This window comes from Archocentrus centrarchus, chromosome 19, assembly GCF_007364275.1.
Source record: "Archocentrus centrarchus isolate MPI-CPG fArcCen1 chromosome 19, fArcCen1, whole genome shotgun sequence".
Classification (NCBI taxonomy): Eukaryota; Metazoa; Chordata; class Actinopteri; order Cichliformes; family Cichlidae; genus Archocentrus; species Archocentrus centrarchus.
Genome location: NC_044364.1, coordinates 15,866,934 through 15,880,623, shown reverse-complemented (window position 1 = coordinate 15,880,623; position 13,690 = coordinate 15,866,934). Strand labels below are relative to the sequence as shown.

The window sequence follows — 13,690 nt, the reverse complement described above, 5'->3', positions numbered from 1 at the left end:
TAAAATAGGTGGGAACACACTCACCTAAATGGACACAGACACTGAGTGTGTATAAACATACACAGACTGATGCACACAGATACACACACACACACACACACACACACACACAGTAGTAGCACAGTGGAAGTGGGACAAGCAGACTGGAACTATCAAGCTAGGCCATGAGCGCTTTCCTCAAACTTCCAGCACAAACAGATTTTAGACGCTGCAGTAATTCCCCCCTTTAACACAGACCAAGAGAGCGGCTGACATATTTGTTCTCTTAAAATGAGCCGATTTGCAAGTGATTTATGCAACCGTCTCACTCACTCCTTTTACATCGTCAGCACTGAAGGTGACACAACATTGTGCCGCCAAAATAGAAAAAGAAAAAAAAAAAAAGAAGAAGAATTAAAAACTTTCTGAATTAATGCAGTTCTCATTCAAAGCAAAGGTTTATATATGCATACCAATTACATTCCACACAAAGAATTTCAATTTTACGCATATATATGAAACCCTTGGAGAAAGAGATGCCATCTTTAGTCTCTAAAGTTGTCATTTTGAACAGAATTAGGCCCGCTGGGTGCTAAAATAAACTAATTTAAGACACGCTTTTACACAAAAACAGTTAATATGTTAATCCCTGTGCAGCCTACAGAAAAGAAAGTATTTCAATGCATGAACAGAGTCAGAGCATACTGATGGAAAATACTGAGAAACTCCATGCCAAAGGTAGATGCATCTCACCGAGCCTTGATTACTCCAGGCATTCCAGTACATTTCACTTTGGGTTTGGCTGGCAAGAAAACCTTTTATGGACCACCTAGGGAATAAGCACTTATTACAGCTTACTACACCACCTTAAAAACCTTTAAAACCTGTCTGGCTAACTCAACTTCTTGTCGCATACTGATATGGAAAGGATAAATTTACGAAGCCCTCTCGGTGAGTGCTTTTGCACAGCTTGAAACCACCTATGTACCTCAGAGACTACTACAGATGTTCAAAGCACCAGTGCATGGATCTGTTGTAAGAATCAAGCAGCACACATGCTTTTAAAGCAGCAGGATAATCCTTATCTACATTACAGCAACAACTCTTCCTGCTGATCAGGAGCACATTCACAAACATCAGGGGGGGCTTGCCTGTCCATAATTATACCAACAGATCAACAGTAATGACCAGAGGACATGCACTGAGCACTGGCCTTCAATAGTTACATATTGAACTGGCCAAACCACGACTCAGACAATTTTATGTTTGTAAAGTATGAAAGGGCCAGATGATTAAGTTGAAAGCAGTTATATTTTCACTGCATTATGTTTAATATCAGACATTACTGGCTCGAAAAAACACAAAAATAAAAACTTCCTCCTACATCCCATGCAAGTCCATCTCATCATTTTGCTTTCTGCACAGTCAAGCTTAATTGAACGGCTGCAGACAAACTCACATAGACTTCAGCAATGTAAGTGACTGAAAACAGCAACCTCCAGAGATGGAAAAAAGTAAAGCAACATGTAACTGCAGTTACTCCAATGGTCACTTGAGACTGACTTAAAAAAATGAGTCATTCTTTATAGGCTGTTACATCAAAATACACTCTTCAATTTTTTGAAGCTGCCAGCTGTCACCTGAGCTTCATCTAGGTCAGTTCAAATCACCAAACGCGGCCTCCAAACTTCTCGTGGTGCCTTTTGGAGCTCTTTTTTTCCATTAGCATTTTAAGCTCTTTGGTCACTTTTTACAGTTATATATTGTACTGTAATATTAATTTTCCGATATCTCCTAGCTAAAAAGATATGTAAGCAGGACAGGAATTTTTTTCCACCAAAATTCCTGAATCGTGACCAAAGGGGTTAATGCTGATAGATAATATGGGCTGTTGTACAAATCTGAACTTTAGCTTTGGTGAGGGAAATTCTGTTTGATTTGTATGCTACTTAGCAGTAATTAGCATTTATCTGTCGACATTAATTATCTATACAATCTACAGATGCAGGACAGTATGTGAGTGTGTTTCTCTCTAAGTCAGGACCAAACCAAACATAACCCTAGAACGCATGATGCCTCTAGCAAACATCTTGGCTCTGGACATCTCTATGGCTGGGCCCTGTCTGCAGGATGCCACAGGCTAGCCTGGCTGCAGGTAAGGATGTTTCTAATTAACCACCTCTACAGTGTGCCCTTCAGATGTGCCATTACTACAAAATGACCAAAACGTACAACAGCATGGTGCCCAAGGGGGTCATTAGAGTGCTGATGTAAATATGACTGTACTGTAGGGATAAGACAAAGACACAAAAACAGGAACAAAAAGTACCCGATGAAGACATTTAAGAGAAACTGATCAAATAATAAAACAGAAAAGGGTGGGTGAGACCTGAGGACTGTGTAGATGGGAACTGACTTTGGCAGTGGATGTGCTCAACTTTTTGTTTTTTTTAGAAAACAGGAATGATTTCTATTCCATCCTCCCAAAGACCCTTTACTGTGAGCTCACACAGGGCAGCCTAGGGGAGGCAGGTGGTGTGTGTGATTGCCTAAATTACTGAAGCATGAGTGAATTTACTGAAGAACTGTGAGTACAGTTTTTTTTTTTTTTTTTTATGTGCACGCTCTCCCCGTGATGAGTAAAGAGATCGCTGTGTACGATGTCAATCAGGCAGTCCAGCTTCTGTTTTACCAGGCGACCCAGAGGGACCTTTAGGATGAACTCTGTAAACAGCTTGCTATAGAGACACAGAGGACAATACAAAAAATAAAGAAAAGAAAAACTGATCAGGTATCTTCTGCTGTTTGACTGCTTCCAGCCACACACAATCACAAGAAATGCAAATAAAGGGTTACACATACACACACAGAGATACAAATATTATGCCTGTGGATGGAGGATATGACAATACATAGTATTTTGTAATGGGTCGGTGTCTCTAGCTTGGCTTGTAGCTCCTAAATAGCATGTAATGTTGCATGAACTAGGTTTTTATTTCCTTTTCTAGGGCAGTGAGCATTTAGGTCCATCAGGACACTTTATGTTCAATCTCAGTAACGTCGTCACCACTGCTGTTTGTATTCCACAGCAGCTGCAACTTGTCACACACTTGCAGGATATCTCTTCAAATACAGAGCCACTGTTGTACACACATTTTTTTTTCTCTACATACAGAAACTTTATTTAGATATGGAACTGCTGTCTTCCTGTTACAAATGCTTTATACTTTGTGAAGGTTTCATTATATCATATGGTATTGCGTATCACCGCTTTTCTTAAGCATACTGAATTACGAGTTTTTTAGTCAAACGGGGACGTTCCAAATTAATTTGACAAAAGACTTTCAGAACAAGGGGAAGTACTAAAAATCCTCTGAAGCTTTCAGCGACACAGATCAGCCTTCATCAAGAGATCTTTAACAAAATAGACTATGAAGTTTGTTAAAAACCTAATTACAGAACACCCGCATAGGTCCTGTGAAGAGTCTAATAAGTCTAAATTAGAGAAAATGCCTTTGTGGGTGCATGTAGACCTTTAAGGTGGCTCCTTGATTTCCTATTTTTAAGAAACTTGATTACAAATGCACACTACTGAATTAAAGACTTATAAAGTGATTTAGACAACCTAACTGCATTGCAAAAAATAAAGCTTTCCTCCTAAAAACATGTTTATTAATATAAATCCACTTTTAAGGACACACACAAAATGTGGACAGTTTTTTTTTCCCCTAAATGAAGAGGCCTAATGCTCATGATACTGGCAAGCTATGGCTCGAGGAGGAAAGACAAGATTTTGGAAGAGGATGAAATAATGCCCCACCCCCAGGGCTTCAATTTAGTCGCCTCCAGCAAAGCCACTCAGCAAGGTTTGTGCTAACAACAAGAGCAGCTGCTGCCACCTTTGCTCAGACAGAAAGATGAGCCAAGCCTGTGATTTATGGCTAGGTGAATGTTTCATAAGGACCACAGCTTTCAGAATTAAAGTTAATATCAAGAGCTGCTCTCATGGTGTTGCTTTTTAAGCTACAGAAATGATAAAGCGTCGAACACTGCTCACTCTGCTGGCTCACATTATTGTTCCTGGGGAGAAAAAATAAATAAAACTGGGATTTCCACTCAAATAAAAAGTTTAATGAAACTGCATTAAAGGGCACTGTAGTGCAAACTCTCCCCAACATGTACATCTGTTGTGAATAGTATATGGTTCCTAGACTGAACATGTTGATCTGACTAAAATCAAACTGAAGTAGAATCACACAAGGAGAAGGACATAACCTATAATCTGAATTCAACCGAAAGGAAAGTTAAAAAAAATAAAAAATCCAGGGATCTGTGAATGCTAAACATAAAAAAGAAGCATGATAGTGAAACCAGGAGGCTTTAATCAAACTTGGAAGACAGCATAATTATTCTATTCTGTCTATTACAGCTCAGTAATAATGTGAAAATAGTAGGGTAAAATAGCAAGTTATTACCACGTAGTTACCAAAGTAATATAGAAGTAATAGCCAAATAATATCTTGTATTAACAGTGGTTTTAGCTGAGTAATATTACACTGAAATTTATGTCATTGGGTAATAAGGGGCCAGAAACTGGGGGGTAATAATGTGGAAACAAACATATGCGTGCCAGGCTGAGAATTTCACCGGTTCACAATCAGAACTGAGGCTATTAACACAATTAGCAAGCGGGCACGGCTGTTAGCACTAGCAAGTGATCATCCGACAGCCAGGGGGGACCCCCAGGGGGTATCTGTTGTCACTGATGCCTCATCTGTTCTACGCATAGACTGCATATAGGTGCATGGATAGATGGACACAGCAAAAGTAATGACATGACCGATTACTGCTGTATTCAGTATGATTCAAAACTAGAGATCATAAACTCATGAGGAAACCATTATCTGAGTTCATAGATAGGAAGCTGAGGGTAAAATTCCTGTCTTCTGTATAATCAGGTTAAAGGTGCAGATTTAAGGGACTTCATCAATGCCTTCACTCATCTGACCAGGAAGCTCACTGACTTTATCAGTGAGGCACATAAAAGAAGTACGTTACAATATAAGGTCATATTCTAAAGTCAAATCTTCTACTGTGTCCAACATGGACATAAATGAACTATTCAGTGCATGAGCATGTGATAGTTCAGAAGCCACTGAGTATTAATGAAAGGATTAAGCTATAGCAGGTAAAATTCAGAACAGACAACATTAACCAAAACAGACACTTGAGTGGAGAGTTTCCAAGGCAACCTGAGCTTTGTTAAACAGTGGCCGTCACAGTACAGCTAATGAATGATGAGATGTTGAATACAAGCAGGTTAAGGTGGAGATATAGACAAAAAAATTAATATAAAATAAAGTGTGCTTCTATGCAGCACAATACCCCAGTAGCCTCTTTTAACATAATCGTCACATGAAACTAAAACAAAAGCAAATTACTCCTTTTATTTCCTTGCAAAAGAGGATTCATTTAAGCATTTTCCTTCATATTTGTTGAAGCTACCTGCTCTGGTACTCTGTAGCAATGATTCGCTATTTCAGAGCTCCCACAAAGAGATTATGTAGTTCACAGACAACTGTCTGATCTGTTATAATGGCGGTTCACTTCTATTGACATTTAAGTCTGTTAGATTACAGCTGCTGGTGTCACTTTAATGGCATTAAAGTTTGGGTATATGTAACAAAACATGAAATTACCTTAGTTCCTTGGGATCAAAGACCAGCTTGACATCATTGACGATAGTGGGAATGTACTTCAGTGCAGCACCCTTTACCAGAGGAATAAAAAGAAATATGACAAGGCCATTTCACACCTTAACTTAATGCATGTAATTTAATGCATGTAACCATAATGAACACATTTTACCTTCAGTGAGACACTAGGCCAGTCAATAACCAAGAGTAAATACTGAGCCATTACTTATTATTTGCGGGTGTTATTAACAACCTACCACTAGCAGATGAAACTTCTCTATTGCTCCCTTTCTTTCACAAACACGAATAAGTGAAATAATTATAGTGTTGAAATGACGTTGGTTTTGAGCCTCTGAAAACAGAGGACCATAAAAACGGCTGTAGTTCCAAACCTGCACTTCAACCCCATCCTGACTGTTCGGCTTCAGATCCAGCGTAGTGGTGTAGAGGTAAAATTCCAGACATGTGTCACTGTCTACAAACTTAAGGACCTAACTGGATGTAGTTTATGGTATTCAGACTTGTAATTTAAGAAAGTACGATCTAAATGTGTCCCTTAATACTATAATTAAGTCATCAAGCACATGCATGCAAAGGCTAATAACACAGGCATCCTTTGCTAATTGAGATGCTTAACCAAGCTGACACCTTCTTCTCTAACTGACTGTTGCTAAATGCCAGCCAAGGTGGGCTTAGTGTTTATACGGCATCAGTACATTTCAGCCAGCGTGTCTCATAGCAAGTGGTTCATAGGTGTAGCACATTGGACATAAATTATTATAATTCATTGGGATCGGGGAGGGATAATTAGCAATGCTAAAAACGAGGCTGGTAAGAGAGCAAATACTGACTTTATTAAATGAATGAAAATTGGATTTTGTGAAGGATGCATTTTTGAACAGCAGAGACTAACTGCAAAGCTTAGAAGGATTTCTTTTTCAAGGCTATAATCGTGACTTCCAAACAAAATCCTGCTCTCATCTTAATCCGATTTCATCTTATTAAGCATTCTATATTTTATATTCTACTTGATATTCACCTCTCTCTGCAGGTAGAGAGAATTAGGGTGAATGGAAAAAAGATTCCAATGGTGTTTGACTTTGATTCATGCGGCAATCCAGCCTATTCTCTGATAAAAAGTCAACTGCACCTGTTAATCCCAATTCTGGGTTTTTTTTTCCTCGCGTCCAGGAGCGACTAAACTCCCACCTGTTGCACAGCTATATGTTAAATGTCGCTAGAAATGTGACTCCAGTCCCTTGCTCCTGTTTGTGCTTCCAGATAGCTAATGCACGTGATTATATCAAAGTGTCTGTGTGTGTGTGGGCGATTGGGGGGGGTATTTCATTTTCACCTGCATGTGTGCTGGTCTGTCCAGATGTTCATCAGTACTCAGACTTTTTTTTTTCCAGAGAGGTATAATGGGACTGCTCATTAGCTTCCACCTGTCACAGTGCTTTCACAGGGGTGGATTTGGGAAGAAACCAGGGTTCCTCGGTTTCATGCCCGTTCCTCAAGATCAGTTTTTAATTTACTGACAGTAAAGCTAATATCTCACCCAATTACACAGCAACTGACTCCTAATTGACTCCTGAGCTCCTCATATGGTTGAGTGTGCACATGGATATACTGTAGGTGTGCCAAGGTGCATGTACCCTGTGATTATGTTATCTCTAAAAGCACAGGCATGCGTGTGTTTGTGTGTGTATGCGTGTGTGTGGCTTTTAGCATATCTACAAAATAAACAAAAAATCCTTCTGCTGCTGTTTCTAATCTGGGGTCACTGAGTTTAGGGTCAAAGGCAAGTAAAAAAAAAGAGAGTTTAAACATAGAAGGAGAAAGACAGAGAAATAAATACCTTGAGGAGCAGCTAAAGAGGAGAAGGCCAGAGAAGACCCAAACATCAGGACAGTCAAGGTCAGAGTGAAATATAGGAAGGAAAAACACACATAAAAAGGTAGACACAAACAACAGAAATTAACACAGAACAAACACACAAAATGTAGGGAAGCAAGAAAAATTTTAAAGAGCTGCAGAAGATGTTTTCCTCATTAACCTGATAATCTAACACACCCTAAACCTTCGTCCACTCCACAGTCAAGAGTTAAGCGTTTATCTATACTTACAAACTACAATATATACTGTACATTTATCAATCTGTATAAAGAAAAACACATTTTTATTTTTTAATTATCTTTTTTTAATTATTGATTTAAATAATTCCATTTAAGAAAATCCACTTAGCTGTCTTTCTTAAGTTGGAAAATTAAGCCAAATATTTTCAATATGTTACTAATTTAACACTTGAAGCAAAATAGGAATATAATCTCAAATTATGGTTCAAATCAGGAAATATCTGACCAAACAAACAAACAAAAAAAAAAAAAAAAAAAAAGCAAAGCTTTCACTTGCATGTTGCAAAAAGTGAAGTGTAAAAATGGGAACTTGTAGTTTTCCAGTGGATTATGTTGTGAATCACCTCAGTGGGGGGCATAAATAGTCCAGAAATGTAGTCCCCTAATAGTTCAAGTGTCTGTATTGTGCCTGTGTACACTCTCATGATTTTATTTAGGAGGTCTGAAATCTAGAGTGGCTTTAATGCTTGAATTATTTGAAATCTTTTCTTTCTTTTTTAAAAACCGACTCTTTTCAAACTCCATCTAAAATGCTCTGTTTCAACCGTGAAAAGCAAAGTCAGTCGTATTGTCAAGATAAAAGCAAGGAAATCCATCTTAGGTATGTACACGGCTCAATAAAATTAAGGGAACACATTTTAATCAGAGTATAGCATCAAGGCAATTAAACATCTGGGATATTGATCTGGTGAGTTAAGTAACAGAGGGGGATGTTAATGAGTTTCAGCTGCTTTGGTGTTAATGAAATTAACAACAGGTGTACTAGAAGGGTTTTACAGGTGGAGGCCACTGGCATTTTTTTTGACCGTTTTTTCGCTAGTTTTGCATTTGCTTAGGGTCAGTGTCACTACTGGTAGCATGAGACGATACCTGGACCCTACAGAGGTTGCACAGGTAGTCCATCTCCTCCAGGATGGCACATCAATACGTGCCATTGCCACACAGTTTGCTGTGTCTCCCAGCACAGTCTCAAGAACATGCAGGAGATTCCATGAGACAGGGAGTTACTGCAGGAGAGCTGGACAGGGCCGTAGAAAGTCCTTAACCCATCAGCAGGACCAGTATCTCCTCCTTTGTGCAAGGAGGAACAGGATGAGCACTGCCAGAGCAACAAAATGACCTCCAGCAGGCCGCTGGTGTGAATGTCTCTGACCAAACAATCAGAAACAGACTTCATAAAGGTGGCCTGAGGGCCCGATGTCCTCTAGTGGGCATTCTGCTCACTGCCGGCACACAGACCTGAAGTGGTCTGGAGAAGACATGGAGAATGTTATGCTGTCTGTAACATTGTTCAGCATGACCGGTTTTGGTGGTGGGTCAGTGATGGTCTGAGGAGGCATATCCATGGAAGGACACACAGACCTCTACAGGCTAGGCAACGGCACCGTGACTGCTATTAGGTATCGGGATGAAATCCTTGGACCCATTGTCAGGCCCAACGCTGGTGCAGTGGCTCCTGGGTTCCTCCTGGTACATGACAATGCCTGACCTCATGTGGCAAGAGTATGCAAGAAGTCCCTGGAGGATGAAGGAACTGATACCACTGACTGGCCCCTACACTCGCCTGACCTAAATCCAACAGAACACCTCTGGGACATTATGTTTTGGTCCATCTGACAATAGCCTGCAGGAGGTCACTTTGTAGGGCTCTGGCATTGCTTCTCCTGTTCCTGTTTGCACAAAGGAGCAATCAGCACTCTTACTTGCTGGTTTAATGCCCTTCTACAGTCCTGTCCAGTTCTCATCTTGTCTCCTGTCTCTCCTTCACACTCTTGAGACTGCTTGGAAACTCAATAAACCTTCTTGCAACAGCATGTATGGATTTGACATCCTGGAGGAGGTAACCTACCTGTGCAACTTGCATGGGCTGGAGGTACCATCTTGTATCAGTAGTGCCAAGGAAAATGCAAAACTAGAGAAAATCAGTCAGAGGGATAAAGAGACAGCAGTGGTCTCTGGTCAGCATCTGCAGAAACATTCCCAGTTTTGGAGTTGTGTAGTTATTACCTCTCCAGTGCACCTATATTATCACTTGCACCAAAGCAGGTGAAATGGATTCAAGATCCATTTCCTATCTGGACAGATGATTAAGTCCTCCCTTAATTTTTCTTTTTTTTGAGCAATGTCCATAAGCCTCTTCCCATTTACTCCTAAAATATCAACTATTTATTTTTTACTACAGCTGTTACTTTAAGTAGCTAAATTCTTTTCTTGATTCACAGCTCTAACAAGTTCAAATAAAAAGATTAAAAAAAGAAGAAGATAAAGATCCAGAAAATCTGAACAGCGACACATAGAAAAGATGAAGAAAACAAACAGTGCACAGAATGCAGAAACCATCAATGATTTGAAGGAACACTAACATTAATATCTAATAAACTGCTGTCATAGTTTAAATCTAACAAGGCACATTAATCTCCAATTACAGAATGTGTCATCCCAAGCAAATGGCATCCGATTTATTTACTATTCACACAGCAGAAGTTATTTACTATTCATAGAGCAGCAGATGATTCTTGGCAGTGAGGTTGTGCAATAGTATGAAGTTGGACTTGAGTGATAATCAGCCTACCTTCACCATGCCAGTGTTCTCTGAATTACTGTTCATCATGTCATTAAAGGATGTGAAAAGGTTCCTCAAGGACTCCATGAAGTCAGCTTCTCCTTTGTTCTCATAGAGCCTGGGAGGAGATGAAGTAGAGAATTACACTGGCAGATGATCACACGACTGTTGTGTGTTTCATCCCTGTGTAAACAGCCCCACCTGCACTGGAAATGACAAGAGTTTGATGCTTCCCTGTTAAATCATTAAAAGCAGCCAGCAGAAAGGCCCGTGTGTGTGTTATCAATGCAAATATTCTTGGATCAGAACCACAGACATCACTCTTGCTGCCAGCCAGATTAGCATTTAAAACAACATGACAAGACCCCCGAAGCACCTGCCTGCTGTCATGTGGAAACAAAAATCAGAAAAATTAATGACCTATGCTAATGACTTTCCCGGAATACTACACAAGGAACAGAAAGCAAATGTCAAGCCAATGTTAGGGTTCCCTGGCTTTACTTTCTCATCTGTTCTCCAAGTAGAATTACTCATGTCCCTTCCACTAGCTTGGCTATGTGGAACAAATGCTGCCCAGAGACTGCAGCACCCCAAAGCCAATAATCATGCGACAATGGCAGAAAACACTTCCCCCATTTCCTAAGTGTATGGGAACACAAAGGAAGGCTTTCCCCGTAATCCCTCAAAAATGAAAATTCTTAGTACTCGGAGAGACCATAAATCTTAACAAACTGGTCATTAAGTGGAAACGAGCCAAGCTGTACTAGCTGCAAGTAATTCAGCGTGTCAACCATTCAGTTTTAGAGAAATAAAAAAAAAAAAACTTGCGAGAGAAACTAAAACTGTGAGAGGTCGAATAGAGGTGAAGTGCTTAAATTCCCACGTCATCAGATATTATTGGCCTTCTTCCACAGTGGTGGGTTTTGTGTTGGTACAATATCTTAAGGGAATGAATGTATTACATGGTACAGGATAGCCACTGTTGAGGGCTTACTGAAATCATGGGATTAGAGGCATCCGTCTCAGAGCTCCCACAACAACAATTACTTAAAGCTGCTGTTCACCTGCAGCACTAAGGAGCTCAGTGAGCCCTGGAAAGCTATACCAGTCACATCAAATGTAAGAGGGTGGGGTGGGAATTCTGCAATTACGGTGTTCTTCTGCACTTTCATAGAAGTTCTTCACTGGCTCGCAGTGAAAGGCTAAACTCTCACTGATGTAGCCTTGGGACCTTCTTGTAAGGATCCATCAAACCCAGCTTTACAGTTCATAAGAATTTAAAATGACAACTGACTCAGCAACCATGTCTTGATGCTGGCAACCAACCAAAGAAACCACTTCAACAAGCACTAACACAAAGCGGGACTGCTATAAGGCTAGCGTTTGTTGAGTTATCTGCAAAAGAAGCTGCTCGGCACAAACTGAGAACACAAGACAGCTCTAGAAGAGAATGGCAGGACTGTGTTCTGTGAGGTAGAGGACAGAGTGTCCTCTAGACATTGGACAGAAAACCAATCAAACTCTGCACACTTAATTAGTCCAGGATCATACATCAGCCCTTCAGCCACCAACAGCTTTATTCCACGACTCTACAATATTATCATTCCTTTAACATCCCCGCAACTATTATAAGTACATCCATAGAAATGACCTCATCCAAAGACCATTTGCTTTTACCTGTTTCAACTTTATTACACCAGAGGTGAGGTGTACTGCAAAGAATTCAATGTTACAAAAAAAAACACTGATCTTTTATAAAACAGCACTGAAACCAAAGAATGTTTTAAAGGAAAAACTATAAAAATGCTCAAAAGCTTGCTTGAGACAGTTTTTTCCCCCTCACTCATATTTAAGCACAAGTATACTAAAAATGCTCTTCGCAGTAGTGTTGTAACCAAGTTGACTATGGTCACAACTGCGTGCCCTATGATGCAATGTTGCAGGGTAACACAAAAATTACAGTACATACTGGTTAAAGAGGACTCTGGATCGGACGATGAACTTGAAGATGTATTCCAGAGCCTTCATGGCCTTCAGCAGCTGTTCAGTCAGCTTCTCTGCATTGTCCACATAGTTCTTCAGAACTTTTGTCAGCTTCCTACAAACAGAATTACAGATTCTGGTTAATGTTTTAATCAAAAAGTGGGAAACATTTGTTTTTAAAATGTCTTTGGGGTGTTTGTACTGAAAGAAATGAACTCACGTGTATGCCAGTGTAGCACTGAAATGCTTTCGAATGTAGGTCTCCAGAACAGGGTTAAAGTGCTGGAACTTTCTGTCGGCTATAAGTCCAATAATGAACACCTATCACAGAATAAAGGCATATTTATTAAAAAGTAAATTAAACACACCAACTAAAACCCCTTGCTTCATAATTTAGAGCCCCGAAAATTACCGGTCTTACTCAATATTTCATAACACTGGGAAATTAAGCAAGGGTGCATTTGAGCAGAAAGCCATTTTCTTTCAATTCTCTGTTCTGCAGATCATCTAGAAAACTCGGCCAAAACAATTACCACCAACTAGCACCTTTCTGTGAATGACAAAACTGCTCTTCTGAGATGCACCCACTGATATTAGGCAACTGCATACAAAACAGGATTTAGCCTGATACTTTTTCCAAGTATTAATGCCAGTATCTGCAGCCAATGAGGGGATACAGTTATTTTATATTTTTATATCTTGCAGTAAAAATTTGATCAATTTCAATGAAGGATTCATGCAAATCACTGCAGCAGTTATCCTAACATGAGATGCAATGTGTGGAGTTCAATGTTAACTTACAGCAATGAAATCATAAAAAAAAATCCTATAAGTAAAATGATACAGACAATAAGCAACCAAAAAAAAAAGGTTTTTCATCTTTTTTTTAGTTTAGAGCAACAACGTAGAGCAGCAGACAGGTAGGTGCATAAAAAACAGGGTACCACCCAGAGCTGGCATGCCTGTCAAAAAGTGTTTCATGAGTTATTACATTTGCATCTGAGCTACAAGCAAGTCCAAATGTTTATTGCCATTGACAGGTAACACTATTATAAATGATGCGCTGCTGTTACTGCGTGATTCTTTCTTACCAAGGCATCAAACACCAAAGTATCAAAGGTGTCACTGTCAGAGTTTTCCATCATGATGTTGAAGAGAGCATCCAGAGTATCTTGCAGGAACTAGAATGACAGATGCACAGCAAAGTTATGGCACGCCAGCAATGAGACATGTCATTCAAAAATAAAAAATAAAATATATGCTCAGTCCTAATCGCACGGCGAAATTACAAAGTCCTCACGATTCTTTCAAATAAACTCAAACGGATGATTATT

At 39.7% G+C, this 13,690-nt stretch overlaps 1 protein-coding gene across 1 annotated transcript in view; it reads right to left on the bottom strand.

The window, feature by feature from the left end:
* Window positions 1-13,690, bottom strand: part of dock1 (dedicator of cytokinesis 1) — a 203,809-nt gene that overhangs the window by 131,641 nt on the left and 58,478 nt on the right. Inside the window, 6 exon segments of the mRNA XM_030754788.1 lie at window positions 2,611-2,717; window positions 5,679-5,749; window positions 10,383-10,491; window positions 12,343-12,471; window positions 12,577-12,677; window positions 13,448-13,537. Of these exon segments, the coding sequence (XP_030610648.1) occupies window positions 2,611-2,717; window positions 5,679-5,749; window positions 10,383-10,491; window positions 12,343-12,471; window positions 12,577-12,677; window positions 13,448-13,537 (607 nt within the window).